The 23251-nt window shown below is 40.1% G+C and overlaps 2 protein-coding genes across 3 annotated transcripts; both read right to left on the minus strand.

The window, feature by feature from the left end:
• Positions 1–251: 251 nt before the first annotated feature.
• Positions 252–14966, minus strand: LOC134622841 (coiled-coil domain-containing protein 149-like). 2 transcript variants are annotated; one of them, XM_063468167.2, is made up of 13 exons: positions 14855–14966; positions 13813–13974; positions 13363–13401; positions 11670–11777; positions 11450–11566; positions 9588–9760; positions 8278–8350; positions 8013–8097; positions 7277–7421; positions 7008–7084; positions 5760–5792; positions 2379–2483; positions 252–1450 (listed from the first exon to the last, which is right to left on the minus strand). In XM_063468167.2, exons 1-13 carry the CDS (start codon positions 14903–14905, stop codon positions 891–893), a joined length of 1728 nt encoding a protein of 575 aa, XP_063324237.1. In that variant the 5' UTR covers positions 14906–14966; the 3' UTR covers positions 252–890. The 2 variants fall into 2 exon arrangements, with proteins under 2 accessions (XP_063324237.1, XP_063324239.1); XM_063468169.2 differs by lacking the exon at positions 5760–5792.
• Positions 14967–17122: 2156 nt separating this feature from the next.
• On the minus strand, positions 17123–20205 carry LOC134622840 (serine/threonine-protein kinase/endoribonuclease IRE1-like). Its single transcript, XM_063468166.1, has 6 exons — positions 19075–20205; positions 18806–18969; positions 18507–18727; positions 18037–18163; positions 17854–17951; positions 17123–17681 (listed from the first exon to the last, which is right to left on the minus strand). The coding sequence occupies exons 1-6, from the start codon at positions 20015–20017 to the stop codon at positions 17543–17545; spliced, it is 1692 nt and encodes a 563-aa protein (XP_063324236.1). The 5' UTR covers positions 20018–20205; the 3' UTR covers positions 17123–17542.
• Positions 20206–23251: the final 3046 nt, after the last annotated feature.

Below are 23251 nucleotides of genomic sequence, written 5' to 3' on the forward strand. Positions count from 1 at the left end.
TTCTGCTGTGCTTGAAAGTCTACAACAGAATAAATGATGAGACTGTGAGACACTCATAAAAATCATATAAAAAATGATTATGTAAAGTTATTACTGCTAAATGTGGCTCTAGAAGCTACTCAATTATGCGGTGTACGTATTTATAAGAGTGCACGGATTCCTATGAAAACTTTCTTTTTCATATGACTGAAAGTCTGTATTAGCCTAATCTGTGAAAAAAAAGTGACAACCAACAATGCTGCAGGTTTATACATTTATAATTATAAATATCAGTGAGTTCCACATATAAGGCACATGTAGTGTAGTTCAAAAATCAACTGTTAAATATGGAAAAATAAAAATGGACTCATTAATAAGATTCACCCATAATGCTGAACAGACATCAATAGAATCTCCAGTATTAAGATTAAATAATTCACAATTATGTACACATTCATTACAAGTTTTGGTATGCCAATTTGTACTCCATCTGAGAGTGACAAAAAATGCAGCATTCAGTTTATTAACATCCCTTAGTAAGAAGAAAGCAAACAAGTGGGATTATCTTATCGCAGGGGAAAGGCAGATGGAAATATGGGGCATAGGAACGCATGTTGCCATATTTGTTATTTTCCTAGCTAAATTCTTCCTGCAGGGCATGAAGTTTGCAACTCCATCGATTTGAAGATTTTCTGTTCCTGTGCAGCAACAAGCTTGTCTGGATACAAAGTGCACTTCGAGCTTTGTCAGTGGTGGCTGAAAAAGTGCTTTCTCTCTCTTTTATTGACTAAAGCGGTGGAGAAGACAGCTCGTGAGCACTGGCTGTGTTGTGGGAATGCAACAGTGGATGATTAATGCAATCATCAATAACGACGACAAGGACGAGGATTTAAATAAGCTTCTCGGTTGGATCATGCCAAGTTGTCACTATGACAGGAGTCACTCTGTGCAGAGGGACACTGAACGTCCCACTCTCCTGTACTCGACACCTCTGCAGCCTGGCTCTCTGGAACTGATACAGAGGCTTCTTTGTGTTCAGGTACATTATCGGACTCACTGTTCTGGGATTCACAGGACCGTTGACCCACCTCCGAATGACTGACAGAAGCTTGTTTAATTGAAAGCCACTGAAGGTCTGATTCAGTGGGTGGAACATCCAGCGCCAGAGCTGCTTCCTCTCCTTCCTCCACCGTGGAACCCAGCTCTTCATCATCATCAACTCCTTCTATCTCATGCCCTGCCTCTTCCACAGGGCTCCGCCCCTCCTCCAGCTCTACCCCTGCATCTTCTGTAAGGGTCACCAGCTCCCCCCCCCTTCTGTCAATCCCATTCGTCTCCACCCTGTCAAGAGTCTCCAGGCTGCTGAGCAGTGCAGGTGCGTCTTCCCTGCTGACACCATCTGTGCCAAGGTCAGCGCCAGCGGTGTGGCACTCCCAAGATGATTCATGTGAACTTCTGTCGTCTAAAAGAACTGGGAAAAGGAAGATGAGATGACTGGTCATTTTAATCGCTCACTTGATCTGAAGCTGGAGCCAAAAAAGTTTTTAAAGAAAAAGAAAAAAGGAAAACTTTCTAATGAGTAGCTAGAGACAATAATTATTGTCATAACTGATAACAGTAAAAAAAACAACCCAAAAACCACACACACAAAACGATCTAACAAAAACTGCATTAGACAAGAGTTTGAAATGCATGAAAAAAATGAAACAGCAGCCACAAATGAAAAAGCCCGTATTGATTCTGCTAGAAAAACTTTCCTCTTTCAGAGTTGGATCACTGTGTCAATGTAGAAACTTATTTCAATTACTTATGTGACTGAAGTGCTTCCATGGCAACAGGCTAAATATAGCAGCGGTGCCCCAGACAAGGGGACGCAAGACAAGTGTGACGCCCTGCATCTCAGCAATAGCAACAGCTTAGTTCTGCTTCTTCGCCAAAATATGCTCTCACTTTGGGGATTACTGACCCATATTTGTGGATGTGCAGGCAAAAAGGTTAAAGACTGCACACATAGAGTCCCCCCACCCCCACGCACACACAGATACGCAAAAACACGCAAGAAGAAAGCAACATTACTTGAAGTGGCATCCATATTTATAGTCCTCCCACCCTGATCCCCCCCTCCCCCCCACCCTCTTTCAAAGAGAACATGGCAGAAGTTTCTGAATGTCAGTGGGCGAGAATTTGCCTCACATTTCCAAAATGCCATGGCATTTGGGCATCTTGCACCAATGAGGAGCAGGGAGAAGTGGAGGCGGGAAGGGAAAGGACTTGGGTTAAACACGGAAGGTAGAAAGGAGTGTTTAGCATGCAATGCCTAATTGCAGTGTTTACGCCATTAGCGGTAGGAGTTCTTATCAATGACTGGAGAAGCCAGTCACTCGCAATTACACACTCACCTTTGGGTGGATGCACTCTGGGCTGCATGTTTGGCTGAGACGTGACACGTGTAGGACGGAGCTCTGGCTGAAGGTTTTCATTTAGTGTGATACTGTCTCTTGTCCCTGTAACATCAGCGCCAAGGAGAAAACGCTCCCAGTTACTCTCTGGTCCAAATGAGAACAACAAACAAGTGATATGTAGAGGGTTTTTTTGGAGGGTGGAGGAGTATTAGATTGGATGGAGCACATGTACGATGGTGCATGCAAACACAGGCGCACGTATGCATTGCAGTGCTCACAGGAAGAGGCTCCAGCTCCCTCTCATCTGTCTTCATTAGTGATGGCTGCACGCCTCTTAGGCTGACACCATATGCTACTCAAAAGAGACTGTGCACTATAAACCAGACGTCACGAGTATACACACAAAACTATATGCACAGACACTCGGCTGGAAGTTAGCAGCCTTTGCCGTCGCACGAAGCCTGTGAACAGGCGAACCTTTGCGTGTGTCTCCGACCGTTCAAGTGTGTGACATGAAAACAAACAGGAGAACGAGAAAATGGATGACTGGAAGACACAATGCATGAGAATCAAGAATGGTGAACGGACACCATATTGTTATGAAAACAGTCCATATTGTTATGGATGCTCAGTGTTTACACTGACATGGGAACAGCGAGTGAGGGAGAGGCTGTTAGAATTCGTCATACCAGCTGGGTAAATCAAAAGAAGGAAAAACAAAAAAGTCACGTTGTCTAGAAAGTTCCTTTAATTATTTAACTGTGAGACTGTTTTCGCCATTAATATGCTGTTAGGCTGTTAAACTGCATTCATTTTGGTTACTTCAATAGGGCCACTACAAAGATATTTAAAAATAATAAACTGTCATAAAACAAAACCAAGATCAATTTTAATCAAAAATCAAATCAAATCACTTTTATTGTCACATCACATGTGCAGGTACACTGGTACAGTACATGTGAGTGAAATTCTTGTGTGCGAGCTTCACAAGCAACAGAGTTGTGCAAAATAAGAGTTGTGCAAAATAATGATTTTATGATTGTTTTTGACTAAAAACAACCCGATTAGCCAAATATCTGCTAAATAAAGCATGACAAATCAATACAATATTTCCACAAATCATTTGTGATTATTCTCTTGCAAACGGCAACAACCCAGTACAACACAGACTGACGATCTGTGGAGGCTTTTATATTTTCACCCAGATACACTTTTGAGCTTGATCTGGTCTATTTTTGGCACTAATAACAACTGCTGTGGGAAAAAGACTTGACCCACGAGTCAGAAAACTGAGCCTGATGATGTTTTATGGCAAGTATTGTCAAATCTAATCCCACACGTAACATCAGATCCATATAAGGTGGTGCAGCAGCTGAGTCTAAGCAAACAGACCTACCCTGAGCCACCCATCATTCAAGGCCAAAGATATGCAGATATGGGCCATTTTGGGCAGACATGAAAGTGCTTAGGAAGATGCTAGAATGCTGATCAATATATCGACATCACATAGGTATGACTGGCCTGCAGTGTGTGAAACTGCATCTAAACTTGCAATTGTGTTATGACAGTTTAGATTTTTTTTTTTTAGGAGAACAGTTGAGGAAGACTTCACCAGACTGCCTTTTGAAGCCAGTAATAAAGCAATGCTGGTTACTGGATATGCAGACGAAGACCCAGACTGAGCACAGCAGCTGTGTCTCCATGAGGCGTGCAGAACTCAGAGATAGGAGGCACCAGTGGTTTGCTTTGAACCCTTACTGACAGCTGCCTGTATCGCCATCTAACCACCTCTACACCTCTTTGAAACACATATAACATACACGCAAATATATATGTGTGTTTATGAGCATAAAAAAGGACTATTCCATATTATGTGACACCAGATCATACTGGATATTAAAGACTATATCACAAACAGAAGAAGTGTACATAGCTGTCAGCTAGTCACAGGAGCTTACACTATGCAGTGCTGTCTAGCTCGACAGTGACAGGAAATGCCTTCCTCTTAACTGGAAAAAGTCTGTCAGTTGACCAAAACAGGGTGCATTCTGTATCCACCTCTGTCTTTTCAATCTCTGATGCACTCTGACAGGTTTTCACTCGCAGTGTTACATTTCAGCTCACACTCATTCAGCACAGGAGGTGGGGGCGCTGAACTGGAGGACTGGGGTGGGGGGAGCTATCAATCACAACTTTATCTGACTCACCGCATCGATGTCACTGTTATTGTTTTTGGCTCTCTCTCATCCGTAGACAATGTAGTCACCTCTAGTGTTTTCCGGGACTCAGGTAGGCAGCCAAGGCCCTCCATCCTATCCCGTTCGCCTTTAATATCAATCAGCCCAACTTCATCTCGCATCAAGGCCACAGACGCTCACATCTCTCTCTATATCTCTGTCTCCCTAACTGTGGTGGACAGCGTGGTCGTCAGGCACTCTGGGCCCTCGTCTACAAATTCCCTAATAACGGCACATTCCCCTAAATGTGTTTGTAATGTGGGCAATCATTTTCAGTAATGGATGCTTGTCAGTTTTATGGCGGAGAGAATGACGGTCTCATGACAGGGCACCTCCATCCAGCCGCAGCCCCTCCACCGTTCAGTCTGCTTCATAGACGGCACAACATCTCCCTCCAGTGGAGATAAAGGGGAACTGCTTTCTAAGTGAGCAAACAACGGTCCCCTTGCTTCAGGCCGCAAATGTTTTTCGATTACGTTTGGTAAATAGTTTTGTCATTTTGGACTGGTTTTGCTCTTCTGAGAGTGGGACGTCTTTACAGGACAGGAAAAGTCACCAGCTGTGTCTCTGAGGAAAATCTGACAGCCGATACAGTATTTTTATACTTCAATTTTAAATACAAATATATGATCAAGGGTTAAAAAGTGGTGCAAAAATTCACTTTCTGATAAAATAATAAGAACTTTGACTTTACACCCTCATATACCAAAACTCTGTTTTAATTTGGCATGTAAATATCTATGTAGCTAATTTTGTATGTTACAAACGGTCTACAACATGGCTCTCATCTGTAATATGAGAGCCTCGAATCCTTCTACTACTACTACTCAACAGTACTGTGTTGCCCTTAAAAGAAGCCCAACTGCATCATTCAAAGAAAGCGCTTTTTTTTTTTTGGTTTCTCTTGTGAGTAAAATTTAAGACAGGCCCACTGGACCAAGAGCATCAGTGTGTGGCACTCCGTCGGCCTGATTCAGTCAGCGGTATCATGAACAGACACATGAGCTGGTGGTCAATGGAGTCAACACATTGTAAACGGTGGGCATGAGGTGACATGTTTTCTGGGCGTCTGCCCAGATTTGTCCTGGCATGACATAGTGGAGGGCATGGATGAGCTAAGTGGGGCAGAAGGAATACATACTCCCAATTCCCACAGATACGTGGTAGGTCAAGCCTGAGACGCAGCCAGAGAGGAGAGAAAGGCACAGTGTTATGAACAGAAAAGCTCATTAATGAAAAAGACAGGAGAGGAAATGAATTTAAACCAGCAGGCCAGCTAGAATGATCCCAGCAAAGATCTCCGGGTCACACGTTTGACTTAGAAAGATGTGTGACAACAGACAACCTTTAAATGCATCAGATGGACAGCACTGAGACAATAATTACATTATTTAAACTTAAATTGAAAATCATATTTATTATATGGATACACTCCAATACTGTATCCATGATTTTAGGAGATTTTACATTGACTTTTAAAATAAAAGAGGTCCTAATGTGTTTAAATCAAAATAACTTTAAAGTCATTGTTATATTATCTTTTTCTTGTTTTTAATGGAATATCTATGTAGGAATATCAAATATTGCTCCAGTGTTTCATGGTATTACTGTAGTATGATAGTAGCAGAACATTATTAAAAGCTGTTTTAGCTGATTAAAGCATCCATAAGTTTAAGTAGTTGCGTGTCTGGAGCTTCAGTCTGTGTGGATTTAAACAGACAAAAAACAAGTCAACTTTCCAGTTTTTCAGTTTTCTTGTTCTTAGACGTGAAAGATATTCCATGAGGAAAAATACAAAAAAAATTAAATAAAAATGAAGTACAACAGCGTGCACTTCCCTTCAAAGAACAGAGCAAACTGGCTCTAACCAGAGCAGAAAGAGAAGTGGGAGGCCCAGTGCACAGCTGAGCAAGAAGACATCAGAGTCTCGAGTTTGAGAAACAGACGCCTCGCAGGTCCTCAGCTGGCAGCTTCATTAAATGTTACAAGCATAACACCAGTCTCATTGTCAAGAGTGAGAAGGCGATGCCGGGATGCTGGTCTTCAAGGCAGAGCAAAGACAAAGCTATCTGACACCAGCCAACGTCTGATCTTTGCTTATCTTAATGTTTTATTGGCTACACACACACACGTTTATGTTTTCTAATGATGTGGGAAAGATTACATGTTCTCAGCGGTAGTCTTCAAACAATACATTAATATGGACAGGTCATTTTACAGGTGGTTACAAACTGAGATGAGACTGATTCATTAGTTTTACTGATCATATGTGATCACCTTTCCAACAGCACATAAGTGTCTCAAAATAAAGACTGTCAAACTGCTTTTAGTTTTTAATGGATTAATAAAAGGTTTGATGGTGGAACAGCTTAGATGTTCAAAGACCCACCTGGAAGACTCCATAATCCTGAAACCTCCAAAGTCTTCAGTTTCCTTTCCAAATCTGCAACTCTATTTCCCAAGATCCTGCAGGCCAGGTGAGAAGAAGGGTCAGTGTGTGTGTGTGTGTGTGTGCACACTTATGTCATAATCCAGTGTTTGCTTTATAGGAGGAGAATTCTTGTAACAGCTAGACAAACAATGTAACTGTGTTAGAGGGTTAAAGGTAAAATGTTACCATTATGATGCCATCAGCAGCAAAGCAGGAACTCTTAATACCTGTTGCTGTGTCTCTGGTGCTGGATGACCAAATTCTTTTCATGGATCGTCTCCAGCAGAGCAGTGGCGAGAGACTTGAGGTCGGAGATGGACTGAGGCGTGGCTGGTAGACTGCAGCCCTGCTCTTCCAGAAGCATCTCTTGAACTAAAAAGGAGAGAGAAAGGGGAAAAAAATCAGGATGGGAAGAGAAAGGGACAGAGAGCCAAAAATGGAGGGAGGAAAAATGCCAATAATCCCCCAATAAAACTTACACAAAAGTTAAAAATAGGTAACAAAGAAAGCAGGCTGATATAACAAGAGACAGGGAACACAGCATGATAAGAGTAAGACAGAGATGGAGAGTTAGAAACAGCTGTCTTCTAGGTGACACTCTCCTAACTTTAACTCCAGAGCCCACTGTGCTGCTTCTGCCAGCAACTGTCAGTCATCATGGCAGGCTCATTTCCCTGCCAGTGGTGCTCTTTACCACTCACAATACAATTAGTAACCCAGCTGGTGTCCGGCAGTGGCTCGGAGGATCGGCAAAAAAAGAAGTTATTAAATAATCCATTGAGACACGGGTAGAAACAAAGGAAGTGGTTGTTATACTGAAGACACGCCATCAGTTGTAGAGTTTATCTGATCTGAGAACATTCGCATTAGTGCCTTTCTGCAGTTTCCAGATCAGCTAATACTACATCTATTTATGTCTGAGTTTAAAGAACTCAAAGTGAGCTGAACAGGTTGTGTTTTCACCTTGTTTGGCTGAGAGGACTCCAGTAAGAGGACTGTTATTTGATTTCCCATATGTGCTGGAGTTTTTCCTCCTCTCCAGGGCTGTCTGTAGGGACAGAAAAACAAGAGAATAAAGCTCACCCTGCTGATTCACACGAACATTTTAGTAAAAAGCCACTTCCTTTGCATTAAGAATGTTCACAAAACCATACACATGTAAAGAAATTACATGCACTGAGTCAGGCAATGTCTGTGTCACATTTTAACAGCAGCATTCAATCTGTACCTTGTACTTCATGATGTTTGACTTCAGCAGGTTCACCTCCTCTTGCAGTTGGTTTAAACGGTCATGTAAATACCTACAGGAACAATTATTAGAATGACACCCAGCAAAGTCAAAACACACATGACAGACAGAGGAGTTCCACATTACATGTATAATCGCTGTGCACTGTGAGCAGGAGGCAGTGTCAAAAAGATGTGGAGCATTTGGTAACGTGAATGACTCTTGTTTATGTTTGTCTTGCTGTTTGTCCTTTAGCTTATCCTCTGCCATGTAGAACACAGAAGTCACAACTACATAAAAAATGTATTCATATGGAAATGAAACCAAGCAATCTCTTTATCCATGCTTTTTTGATCTTTCATTAGCGAATGTACACCCAGATTAAACATGACTACCACATAAGATGTGGGTAAAAACACTGAAGCGCATGTACAGTAAGGAAGAACATGTCCAGTACTGCTTAGTTAAGCAAAGAGAAATGGCCATCTAAATACAGAGAGAAACAAGTTTATATTATTTCAAGAAAAGGAGGTCAGTCAGTTCATTCAGTTTCCCCAAGTGCCATCTCGAAAACTATCAACTGTCTTTCATGACAATTGCCTCAAGACAGGAAGACCAAGAGAGAAGTTTATTAGGATTACAGCCTCAGAAGTCAATCATTGGCACTTCAGATTAGAGCCCTCAAGTTTCACAAGACCAAACACATCTCAGTAGGAGCTGTTTGGAGGACACTGTGCAAATCACACCTTCATCATCTAAGAAACAAGAAATGGACATGCACGTGTCTCTCATTGTTAGTTATGGCGAAGATGGTGTGATCCTGTGAGGACCTCTGCTAGCGACACTGATGATGATTTACTCAGAATTCATCCTGCACCAATATCTGACTTCCCCTATTATTGCACAAAAGGGGAACATTGGTGTTCAGATTCAGGAACACCTGGCATGCACGGACATCCTAACCTAGCCACTGTTGAAAAGGTTTTTGGATGAGATGCACCACAGAGTAAGGAAGAAGAGCCAGGAGGTGCTCAGCGTGTGAGAACTCCTTCAAGACTGCTGAAAAAGGTGATGATGAAAGGCACCTGAGAAAATGCCAGGAGTTTATGAAGTTAATACTGAAGTCAAAGATGTCTACTTTCAAGATTTAACATACCTTTTAGCTGGTTTACACTAATTACGCTTTTTAGGTAAATTCAAAGTTTGGTATGAAATAGTTTTGATGTTTTAGAAGATAGTAATGAGACTGAAAAATGTATTTTAAAAAGTGTCAAATGATGACACTTCTGTCTGGCACATCTCTAACTCACTTGTTTTCCATGCACAGGGCGTCCACATCAATGATGCGAGCCTCATGGTTCCCCAAAATATGATTCAGCTCCACATTTAGTCGCTCCGCCTTCTCTCTGAACACAGTGCGTTCTGCCTTCACGTCCTGGAGCTCGTCTGTCAGTGCTTTCATGTTGTTCTCCATCTCCTCCATCTAGAAGAAGGCATACAGGCAGAACTGTTTGTGAGGGAAGCCACGGAAACGTTCACGTGATGGATATTTCAAAGCTTTTGCTCATTAAAGTAGAGTTTGCTGAGGCTGCATACACTGTTTTTAGCATTCAGCAACTCAGGAGCTCCCCTGCTGTTTTAAAGTGAGCAGCTTCCACTCTAGTAGATAACAGTTAAGTGGCTCCACTGTGGGTTTCAAAGAGGAGGAAGTATTGTTTATCAGTCTAATACATTTACTGTGTTTAATGTGCAGAGAGGATTTTGCCAATAATAAAATGTTCTACTCGCAAATTAAATTCAAAGCGCATGGACAGTAATGCGCCGTGTATTTCCAAGCAAAAAGTGTGATTCACTATGGAAAGTTTTAAAGAAACTGAATGAATTACTGAGCTTACGTCTACTGAAGAAATCTAGAATAAATGTCTGTCATGAGACCCTGACTAGAAACTAACAGTTCCAGAAACGTCAGGTTTCTTTAGAAACTTAATAATTATATAAATCAGTCTTATTAATATTTAGTTAAAAATGATACAAGTCACTACATTGTTCTCTACATAAACTGTAGGACAACTAAACCTTTGAATGAGTGTAATGAACACTTGACCTTTGACTCCTGACCTTGAGCTGAGGTCATGGAGTTTCAAACTCGTCTGTGATTTTTAGTAGATACACCGATGGCATAGATTTAAAATTCCTACATTGCTTCATCCTCGAGTTATCAAATTCAATAACTACATCGACCGCCCGCCCATCAGGGTTACGACAACACCCAATCAACCAAGACTATGAAAAGCAGAAAAGAACACTCTAGAGCCTCTAAAGTAGTTACAATCTGCACCAGTTACTGGTTTTCAATAGAAATTGTCACTACTGAATCACTTACTACTGGACTCCATTGCCATTTACACTCACCCTGTTCATCCTACATCCATTTACCTAATCACACACACATTTTCAAACCATAAATGGACAAAAGATTCAAACCTAGATCATTGTTGTGAAGTGACAGAGATAACTAGAGCTGTGCCATATCATGTCATCTGCAAAAACACCGGCATAAAGTTTTATGTGATAAAAAAATTACATAAGACCAAGTATATCTTGGAGTGATTTAGTACCTTAAAAGGGAGCTACTTCAATAATCTCCAACTAAGCACAAGGCTTTGTAAGATATGCCACAAAAAAGGTTCCTGCTAAATGTGGAAACTACAAACATGTTTCACTATTCCATCAATCGTCAGTGTCACTGGAGCACTCCCTATGACAGGAAAAGTGAACAGTGGATGGAAATTACTGATGGAGCTATATGTCAGAAAAAAGGACTTTAAGCATCTGGTTAAACAGCTCAAACCAAGCTCCACCATCCCACATAGAAAATGCTTTTATTTGTATTATTTGACAGTACTATGCAACTGCTAATGTGTTACAAAGATATCTTAGGACTTTAACAATAATTAAAGTCCTAGTAGTGATTTAGACTTAAAAAAACAAAACAAAAACCTTTCTTGTGGATTAAATTTGTACATGACATGTCCCTGGACGGAGTTCCCTCCTTTTCCCTAATCCTGTAGCAACATCCTAATGAATATTCCACAAAACAAGAAATGGACCTGAAAATGAAGGATTAATTGCCAACCGTATCAAAGTGTTTTGAGGTAAGAAATACATCCACCTGTAGCCCTGCTCTCTCTAGCTTGCAAACCAGATCCTCACGTTCATGGGCGGGGAAGTGACGCACCCCAACCTCTTCATCCCCCAGCCTCTGTCGAGTAATGGTCATCCTCAGGAGCTGCAGAAAAGAGAATTTCAACTTTTTGCTTCTTTTAAATAGTTGCTTCATTGTAATAGTTAATATCCATGTACGTTTGTGTGAGTACCCCCGGTTACTTCACCTTGTTATCCCCCTGGGCCTCTGCAAGCCTCTGAGTGAGCTCCTTCACCTCCTCGGCAAGCTGTTTTGCTCGTTCCCTTGAGTCCCTCAGCAGCTGAGCCAGGTTCACCTGCGGAGCAGGAGGAGGAGAAGAGTGAATGCACAACAGCTTGTGCCAGGCCAGACAAGGTTCAAATACCCCAGAAAAACACATTTAATCAGCATCAAACATTTTCCTTCTTCAACTCAAGAAAAACAATGCCTATCTTAACATCCACAAAATTTCAGAGATAAAAACAAAGCCAGTCCACAATCCTGTTCTAATGTAAGAGACAATTATTTAGTGCCATCTAGTGTACACATTAGTCTTTTCCTTTTTCATTTCATGGGTGTTTTGTTACTATTTCATTGTATTTTATAGTGCTATTCAGCCAGAAACTGTTCAGTGTCAAAGTGTCCCTGAAAGCACAATAAGACAGAGTCATGCAGGGCCCTAAGTTACAAAGCAAGTTCAGCAGAACATCTTTCTGTCATCTGGATTCACTTAACCTAACACTGGCAGTCAGGATAAGCAGTCACACAAAGCTGGCTATCAAGGCGCTAAGTTAATCCAAGGTTTTCCCTGTGCGTTCACATGAAAGGGTTGGCATTGGCAGCATTTAGAAATAGCAATTATCGATAGGTTTACTGGCATCAGAGTAGGTCATCTTGCATAGGAAAATAAAACTATACTGTAGGAAAAATATGAAGAGGTTAAAAACACAATACAGACTAAAACCAACACAAGTGCCTCAGATAACACAGCAGCATGACAGGAAAAGCACTGTACAGCAGTTTAGTGTTAAAGTGCTGAATGAATGTGTGAGCACTTTTAGAGCTTTGGGCACTAAGATGGGAAAAGACCTACTATATTAATAAAGTTTAGGCTATCTGAAGATGCAAACTCTCTATATTAACAAACTTGTCAATATCACAACTCTATCATTAAGTTTAAAGGGCAGTTTCACTTTTATTTTCTCAGCTACAGATCTAGTGTTGGTGGTGGAAGTCAAGCTAACAGAAAACAAATCACGGAACAAAGATGCATCTAAGAATCTAGATTTATCACTGATGTTGATCAAGGAAAGACAAAGACTTCGGATGCCATTAAAAAAAACTTTAGATGCTCCTATTCTGTCCTTCTGTCCCGTGCACAGAGGTCCCATGGATAGTGCCACTATTTTCCAGAAAACTGAGTGGTCAGTAGGTGAGGATCTCATGCCTGCTGATCTCTAATCTGGGAAACATCCTGCTCCATAGCAGGTTAGGTTCACAGCATATGTTACCATGGCGATGTACACTGATAAGGAGTGAGCCACCTTTGCAGTACAGAAAAGTCAGGTTTAACCAGGAAGTTACCTGGAAAAGACAAAATCCTGCTTCATAGTGCAGGCCTCGGGACTTGTAGAAGACACACCCACCCTAGAACAACAATAGCCTGGGATTCTCACCTACCTAAGTACATTCAATAAGGAGAGAGAGAGGAGTCTGATTAACCTACACCCTGATATTTATCCTGCAGCACAAAAGAAATTGTCTCCGTATGCCAGCACAAAGAATTTCAAATAAACAACCAAGCTGTGAAGTTTTGGATTAACTGGTTATGATTTTTTTAATACACATTACCTCATTTAACTGTACCTATTAGCATATGTATTAATAAAATTAAAACTTACTTGATTGCGTTTTTCAGGTGGCAAAGAGGGGTCACCATCCTGAAACATGAAAAAAGACTTCTATTATCAGCTGCAATAATACAGCAAATACTATAAATTGTAGTAGCGTGCAAATGGAAAACTGAATATCTACGTTTAGCTGCTGCCAAAAAATTTAAAATATTTTCTTTTTTTGGGGTGGGCTTGAATAGAGAAACTCTATTACAATTACACAAAAAAATGGATATTCCTTCAAGAAATCTAGAAAATACATAAAGACAAAATCAGATCAGGATCTGCAACATTAAGCAAAGTAATGATCCTGTTAACATGACAAAAAATACCACGAGTTTGAAAATGAATTTCAACATCTTGGAGCGGACTGTCGATTAATTTTGCTCATGGCTGTAAAATACTTCATGCTAAAGGGTGGTCACAAAAAAGTACCACTTTAAAGGCTGAACCACTCACAATGAGTTCCCTGTACTTCTTCTTGAGTCCCTGGTGGCGTTCTCTCAGCTGGTTGGCCATCAGCTTGTACTGGTCTCTTTCCTGCTGACAGGTGTCCAGCTCCTTGGACAGGATGAGGAGGGCTTCCTTCTTACTCTCCAACTTCCGTTTACACACCAAGAACTTAAGCAAACAATGCACGAGAGCCATGGTGTTATGAGATATATTATAGTTGACAGAATTAGCATTCATGTTGATCTCAGAAACCACAGCTGAACATGTAACATCTGTATCAAGCTTGTTCTTGGTTTTATCATGTATCTTTATGTTTATCTTATTCTGTGGTGGGAACGGTTACATTAATTGTGCAAACAAAACCAACCCTAACCTGTTTCCCACAGGTGGAAAAACACACTGGAGTGAAGTGTTTGACGTACAGATAAGGCCCACAATAATGAACAGTGGAGACCGATAGCAGGCAGACCAGCTTATAACCAAATAGCAGCTCCTATCATGCAGCACGGTGTGCTGTAGTAGTTTTGTTAAGTTCAGTGCATGTCTTGTCTTTCAGTTGCAAACATAAGAAAATGCCTTTTTTTTCATTACTGCTTCTATGGTCTTTCAAATATTATAAAGGTGTAGGCTATTCGATATTTGCAGCATATACTGCAAATTAAATTAGCGTACAAGCTTAAATTACTGCGTTAGCGCCAAAATACATACACGCTTACATTCATAGCTTACTCGGTAATACTCTTAACATATAAATTGCGAGCCCACAGGTGGGTCTACCCTATCTGTACACAGCAGCATCATCATATAGGGGTGGGTTGGTGTATTTGCGCCAACACAGTCGTATGCTATCAGCTTAACGGAATAGCTAGCAGACGCCATCAATGAAGAGCCCACCGGTGTCAAAAAACGTTGAGCTCGTGCGTCTTTTAATGAACGTCCAGGTGTATGAGAGCTAAGAGAGCGAGGCTCGTTTCCATATGGACACCGGGAAACATCTATAAAACCGGTCAGTGTCTGCAGCTGTTTACAGTCTCTCCCCCTCACTTACCTCGCTGACTAGCCCCTGCCAGTCACTCTCACTCCTCTTGGAAGACTGCATTATTCGTAATATTTTGCAAAAATTTCACGACACACCAGCCCCCCTCTCCTCATCCGTTTGTTTATCCTGTACGTCACTTTTTTAGCCTCCGCTGTCAAGTTACGCAGAAAGAGAAAAAAGGGAAAACGACTTCCGGTACGTCTGTGAAAATAATATTACTTATGAAGAAATTCAGTTTTGGACAATTTTATACAATGAAATTTTAAACGATTTTATAAGAACGATTCTATTTATATATGAAGATTTTTGGAGATAAGTACTGCGGCACCGGTGAAGCTGACAATAACAAAACGGAAATGGTTTCCTTCATAATAAAAGCAGAACGTCTGCCACTAAAAATGTCCGTTTTGCCACTTTTGGAGAAAAATGAGTCAAACACTTAAAATATACAAACTATATGGGGAAAATGCACTATTTACTTTATATATATAGACCCTTGTGCAGTTTGTAAACAGTGATGACGTAGGCAGTATAAGGGTCTATATCAGGGGAGGACACGTAATGTGTATAATTTGTAAGAAATAAAGTGTTATAAAAATAATTTCCAGAAACTGTGGCTAATCCATGTATCCTAGGCTGTTTATATAGTAAATTTAATACAGATTGATTAAGATGTTCCCCCAACCAACTTTATACTGATCAGCTAAACCTTGTAAACACGAGAATCAGCTCTCATGCTATCTTATAAGGCCAGGAGCTTGTTGAGAGGCAAACTGTTATTGAAATATTTTTGTGAACTCTAAGTCCACTGTAAAAAGTGGAGGATATGCCTGGGAAAACAAATAAACAAGGGCCACTACACATTTGATGTTAATAACATAGTATAGCATTCGCTGTTTTCCCTCCTTTTTGATTCTAATGGAAATGGACTGTATTGGTATTATATAGTCACCATTACAGATTAATATCATACGGTATTCAGTTATGCTTAAAACTATTGACTGCAGGTCATGAAGTCATGAAAATATTTTTGAGGTCATGTACAGTGCTGAGGGGTTATTTTGACCCTGTATAGCTGGACATCTTTTTAAAGCCAGTCAAGTTACCCACTCCTGACCTTGAAAAAGAATGCAGGTTGAAGACACTTCAGTTTTGGTTTCACTTTTCAGATCTGTGACCTACTATGTTTTTAAATTAATGAAATTAAATTAAATTTAGCATTTACAACAGTCTGAAGCCTGATTTTGACTAACTTGACTGACTGAAGGAGCACAACTTTTTTAAAAAAGAAAAATTTATTTAGCCACTAAACATTACATTTTTACAATATGAAAATTAGAAGAAAATCTTTAATAAAACATACAAATTCTAATATATTTGGTAGATTTGCAATGACATTCACTTTAATTCAAAACACATGTATAGAAATACTAGTATACAGTCAGCATGATATATATAAATCTTCAAAAATTGAAAATACATACTCGAGCTGTATGTATTTTTATTCACACAATAAATCTAAAATGAGTTAAAAAAGGAAAAAGTAGGTTAATCATTTTCCTATCTGGAATAACGCTGAAAAAAATTAATTACAAAAGAGAAGTGGAAGAATTTATCCTTAAGTACTGCCAGTGTTAACATTTTTTTTTTGTTTCAAAAAGATATTTATCACTAACATTTGCAAATACAGCCATCATAATAGGACAATTTAGATTAATTACTACCATATTGTCTGTTGATGAATGGGTCTGTTTTCATACATAAGGCGCACCAGATTATAAAGTGGATTAAGCGAAACAAAACAGTCAGATAAGTCAAACTTTACTCAACTAATTCTTCTTGCGTCGTCCACTTCTTCCGTACCATTGATTCATTAATGTTGATTTCTCTCCCAGCTGCTCTATTCCCATGTTCTACTGCGTGACTGATAGCCTTCTGTTTGAAATCCGCTTCGTAAGCATGTCTCTTAACAGGTGCCATTTTGGGGTCCTTATATAGAGATAATACGGTAATATTATGTTGAAGCACAGTACGTATTACTCTGCGAGGCTCCTGACTACGGTAGCCGTAATGCTCCGACAATCCATCAAGCGGTGCAGCTTTGTAGCTTACCAAAGTCGTACTAAAACATTTTTTGACAGATTTTTGAGCGCCGTGTACAACATGAAATTGGTTCGAGGTCAGTAAGCACAACCAGAATTCATACATAAGGCGCACCAGATTATAAGGCGCACTGTCGATTTTTGAGAAAATTAAAGGATTTTAAGTGCGCCTAATATTACGGAAAATACAGTAAATATAAAACCATACAAATGAAATTACTCAAGTCATATTCTAGCAGGCCCATAAAATAACATCTCTCCTTCTATCAGCCTTTGGAAAGTGGTCACAATGAACAACAGTTGCAAAACTTTGCCTTATTATGCAGAACACATTTTGATTTTGCTAGTTTGGTTTCTGTGGGGTGCTTATATATACATCCTTGAACAAAATAAAGCATCCCTCCAAGCTTTCATTAACAATCTATAATTCTACTAGTAGTAGTTGCTTATATCCATTTTCTCTGAATGGTTGTTATACTGTACAGTACTTAATGACATCCTTCATCCTTACTGAATTCAACTATATTTAAATTCACTATTGACACCCCTGAGAGTCGTCTCTGCTTGTAGACATCATTGCAAAGGCGGTACTAATCTATTTTGTTTCTTCTGTTAGAAACATTTCCTTCAAGGGTGTCTCTAAATGCCAGCCATGTATCTTGGTAAACTTGTAAACACACCCAAAGAGATCAGGAAATAACGCCAATACATCAATGTCAGGATAGGACTTGCGCCTGTGAACAAGAAAAGTTTTATTAGTGAGTAGTACCAAAAGAAGTAAACTTCCAAATTTGTCATAGTATCAGAAATATTTGAGATTTGTGCATATAGTTACAATAAATTAACATATATACACATATTAATGTGTGTTCATGAATTAATCACTTTTCATTTAGTTTAACTTACTTATGCTCATGGAAATTGCGTATAAAGCGCAGTAATCCCAGCGTGGTTTCAGGGTATGGCTTTCTGCCATCCATCTCCCGAACCAGCTCTTGGGGAAACTGCAACAACAAAACATGGTGGTCATCAACAGGAATTTAGGAATATAGAAGAATATAAAAGTTTGACCCGTCATCTGTAAGTCACCTTATTTTTCCACAGTTTGAAGGATCCATTAGCACATGCTTCTAGTGAATCAATCAGCTTTTCATCAGTATTTTGATATTTTGCCACTTTGTCCCTGTTAGCGGTCTCTCTCAAATATTGAAACTGCCTGGAAATAAAGTTGAAATTATGCTTTATAAGTATAAAGAGGAAATTTTTGAATAATAACATGAGCAGCATAAAATAGTCTTGCTTAAAAAGACAAGAACAGAAGTGTAGGAAAAGAATTTAGTATTTGCTGCCAATGTTAACATCCTTTTCTGAGTAAAGACAATTTGACCTCATTTTCCCAACATATGGATTAAGCCTAGCAATAGACTGAAAGCTTTTTCCTCTATGTCTGGGAAAATGATTGAAAGTCCTTCAGTTTAGGCTCTCATTAGTAAATCTATTCCTACTTTACTAAAGTGAAACTAGAAATCACAGATTCTGTTACAGCATGACTTCCTTACTTTAGAGAAGTCCAGAAGAAGGGATGATTTAAGCATTCTTCTACTTTGGGTCTGTCCTTTGGCTCTTTGTTGATCATCGATTCGATGAGATCTTTTGCCACCAGTTCTTGAATGTGATCCAAACTGTACTTCCCATCATAAATGTTGGATTCACATTCAAAGGATTTGCCAAATGGATGATGGCCTCCAGAGAGGATATAATAAATCAGCATGCCTGCCACCTTAACAGAAACACATCAGTTTAGGTATTTTTACCAAGACATCTTTCAGTTAATCAAGTTTCTATGGACCTGTATTACCTGGATGTCAGTGCTTGGGTTGTATGATATCACAGATTCTTCTGCTAAAGTCTCTCGGGCCATCCAGCATCTGGTTCCTGCACTGCGTGTATGTAAAGTTGTTTGGCCTTTGGGTAAGCGTCTGCTTATCCCAAAATCAGCTAATCTTGTCCTCCAAGTCACATCTGCAGGAGGAATAATATACAAAACACATGAAACGAAATCATTAATTTATATTTATCAGATATATGTTTTGTTTCACTTTCCCCTGAATTTCAAACATGTCTTACCAATCAAAACGTCCTGGGGTTTGAGATCTCGGTGAAGAATTTTAGGATTTCCACAGTGAAGCACCTTTAGACTTTCAAGAATTTGTTTGACAAGTTTCTTTAACATCTGTGGATCATGGTCATCATTCTTGATATATTCTTCCAAGGTGTATTCACAAAGTTTCAGACAAAGATATCCAAAGTTCTCGTCCTCCTCAAAATCAACATATCGTACGATATAATGATGATCGAGTTCAGGAAGTCGTAGGATTCCTTCTTCGTTCTTCAGCACTTCATAGTTGCTCTTAGACATTCTCTTAATGGCAACTTCTGTGCCGTTCTGTGTCAGCCCCAAGAAGACTTCAGTACCATCGCTTCCCTTCGCTATTCTGAATTCTGCATCATTCACATAAATAATGCTTCCAATTCTGGATATTTTACTGTCATCTGAGCCAACAAGTTTCTCCAATTTGTTCTTCCACCTGTTGCTGACTGGATTCCAGTTTAGTTTTTTTCTAAGATCAGTTGCTGCAGTGGAAACTAAAGGTGAGGCTGTGTTTCCTGAGTTTTGATTCCTTAAATAACTGTTTAGACTTCTTAGCATTTCTTTCAGCTTTTCATTCATTTCCATTTCTACTGATGTCAGTATGTCCTCGGGCACTGAAGTTATGCCCACTGATTTTAAAATGTTTGCTCTCTGTTCAACTGACAGCAGGTTTCCAAATACACCGTATGTGTAGACCCTGATCTTAGTGGAGTGTTGCTCATTTACAAAAGGGGCAACTGTTTTGCATAAGTTCTCTAAAAAGTCGACGTGCCAGTCCTTTGTGCCTTTTGTTTTCTGTGTTATCACATACAGTGTTTGTAGCACTGATTCACAGATGTCAGGTCTCTCTTTTACAGAAAGCAGTTTCAGTAGTTGTGGAATTATAGCTACTGCATGCTCATTTGTTATGTCATCCATTGTGCAGAAAACTGCATTTAAACTTTCAACTGCCCTCCCTACATGTGTCTTAGGGATGCTTAGAAAGCGACTGGCTGCTCTTGCAATATAAGTATTCACATTTCCAGTTTCCTTTAGCCATTTAATGCAAGCCTGGCAGTATTTATCTTTCCCTATCCCAGTAACAGTGAAAAGGATTTCAATTATGGTCAGATGGAGCCGAGGATCCTCTAACAACTTGTCATTGTTAAAAGCTGCAAACACTTCCTGCAAAAATAAAAGTGTTTTTTCAACAACAGCAATTTCCATATCCAAAAAATAACTGATTTGGGAACACACTTCATCTCCATTTGATGCAAAGTGATTAACCATCTGAGATATTTTTTTACTGTTAATAAGCCACTGAGGATCATTCATGGGCTGTCGTGTCACCAGTGCACCAGCAGAGATGAGTCTTTTCATGATCTCCTCCCTGTCTTCAATGGCTGCAAATTGCAAAGGTGTCCTCTGGAGTTGAGACGGTATATTTGGGTCTGCACCCTGATCCAAAAGGTAAGAACAGATATCTCTCTTGTCATTTACAACAGCAGCAATCAATGGAGTTATATAATCACTACACTCTCTACAGGGGTAAACTCCATTAACATTGCTGTTCTTGAGTAATTTCTTGAGCATCTTGAGATCATTGTCAGCAATGCACTGGATTACAGGATCGGTTTCTGTAGGTTCTAAGAATGACGGTGGGATAATATTCATCTTTTTCCTTCAGATTACCTGTGAAAGAGAAAGCACTAAAATTACCCAAGTAATATTAAATCTGGTTCCAGGTTAATCTTTAGAAAAACTATAAAAGAAATTCATTACAATTGGAGTTTAAAGGATAGCATGTCACAGTCTGGCTGCAAATCTGACTGCGTGGAGTGAGGAGGTGGATCCAAGAGCAGACACGCAGAGACAAAACAAAACTTGAGCATGACAAAAACAAGCCGTTCATTAAAGCTGGCAAAATAAATATAAACAAAGGGCAAGGGCGAAACTAAACCGAGCTTAAACTGGGTGAACTAAGATTAGAACATGAAAAAACCTTGAACATGAATACTTGGTATGGATACATGGAAGAAACATGGAACATGAAACCTGGAAATATGACATGAACATGGCAGACTACCTGATGCTGACTGAACGGAAATACACAGACTAAATGCACACAGGACGTGATTAGGGGAAGTGGAAACACATGGGGAAACAACTGACTGAAAGGAACATAATGGCTGTATCCCAATTCAGGGTCTGCAGCCTTAAAGGCCGCATTTTAAGGCCGATTACATCACAGCGACGTGACGAAGGCTGTCCCAATTCAAAGGCTGCTCGAAATGCGGCCCTCAAATGCGTCCTTCATTTCCCTGAATTTTAAGGATGTGGCGGTGTAGACTTCGTGGCCCAACATATCCCAGAATGCATAGTGCAGCCGTGGGTGTGGATAATTTTACCGAAAAAAAACGGCGGAAGAAGGGCGCCCGAAGAGTAAACTTTAAAAAGTAAGTACTGAATTTTATGTCCCTTATTTATGTGCAAATGTTTAATAACGAAGAACATTAAAACATTACTGTTGGCCACATGTCGGCAAAGTTATGTGACATTAGTGATTTTTGTACTAACTTGGTTTTAAAGCCTTTACTTTAAAATATACGCTGTTCAATATGATTTCATGGATATTTAAAGTAAGCACTGAGAGAAATTTAGTAATGCCAACATATTAAAAGAACAATATTTGTCTCTTATATACAAAACATTTATATATACAGTGTCAAAGGAACCTGTCTTTGAGTGAAGATTTAAGGTGATAGGAATATAAATAAACGCAGCTTGAATCTTTACTGAAACTCAGTATTTGAAACAGAGTTCTGTCATGGTGCGCTGTGTGGCAGGCAGGGATTGGACCCAAATGCAGGACTCACGGAGGCAAAACGTGAACTTGAAAACAGGTTTAATGCTGACCAAAGGAAAACCAAACAGAAAACCTAAACTGGAAAGCTAGAACCAAAATACTCAAGAAAACATCAGGAGAGACACAGCACGAGGGAGAACTGACGTTAACGACTCGACACTGACACAAAGACACACTGGGCTTAAATACACTGAGGGAGTCATCAAGGAATTAGAGACAGAAGGGGAACACAGCTGGGAGGAATAAGACCTAACGAGACAGGGAGAGCAAAGCTGGAACACTGACATCAGACAGGAACATGAACCTTCAAAGTAAAACAGGAAACACACTTTACTAAGACACGGACTAGACAGAGAGAGGCAGACTTGACACTGACCAAAACCTACTAAACAATAATCATGTCACGACCTGCGGGATCGGCAAGGCGCGGATCAGCATCTCTCCCCTCCTAGTTCCCCTTCTCTTCTCTCTCCCTCTCCCCCTCTCTCCCCTGTTTTGCCGGGGCGGAACTCATTGCGGGTTCACGCCCTCGGTCCACGCCTGGGCCTCATCAGACCAGCTGGTATATTAGAGGGAGGAGATCAGCTGTTCGACGCTGGATTGTTGTGAAGGCTCTTGTCAGTACACACCTAGCTCAAGTTTCCCGTGCCTCTGTCTCAGAGACTTAACGTGTTCCTTTGTTCCTAGATTCCCCGGACCCGTCCCCGTGTTTCCTTGTGTGAAGTGTGGAAGGAGTGGCAGGTCGCTAGCGGAGAGGAGAGAGGCTGTTCTGAGCGCGTGTGTGATTTCCCCGTTTTCCCTGGAGCCCTGGACCCCTGCCCCTCACGTCTTGTATATAGCACTAACCCCGCACTGTCTGTACATACACCTGGTGAAGTTCTGTAATAAACTATCTCTGTTTGAACGCTACCCGGGAGTCCTGCGAGTGGATCCTCTAAGCAACCCGTGACAAATCATAATCAAAACAGTATCACTGATTAATCAGAACATAAATCGTAATCTAGAAAAACACCAAAACAGAAAGCATAGAATTCTAATACTAATCAACAAATCACAAAGGTAACAAAACGATCATTCAAGAATAAACCAAAACACAATAAACTCCGACTGCTGGGTCGAACTGACCCAGAACCGTGACAAGTTCATTCACTGCTGTAATAACTAATAATGATTGAAATAATAACTTTAATATTGGCCATATTATATTTACATTACCAAAGTGAGATGACTTTAGTCTCATGAACAACATTATGTAATTGTTGTTTACTAGCTAATATTAAAATGGCTGTTCAGTACAGACATGAAGC

This window comes from Pelmatolapia mariae, unplaced genomic scaffold (assembly GCF_036321145.2).
Source record: "Pelmatolapia mariae isolate MD_Pm_ZW unplaced genomic scaffold, Pm_UMD_F_2 NODE_ptg000243l+_length_33967_cov_1, whole genome shotgun sequence".
NCBI lineage: Eukaryota > Metazoa > Chordata > Actinopteri > Cichliformes > Cichlidae > Pelmatolapia > Pelmatolapia mariae.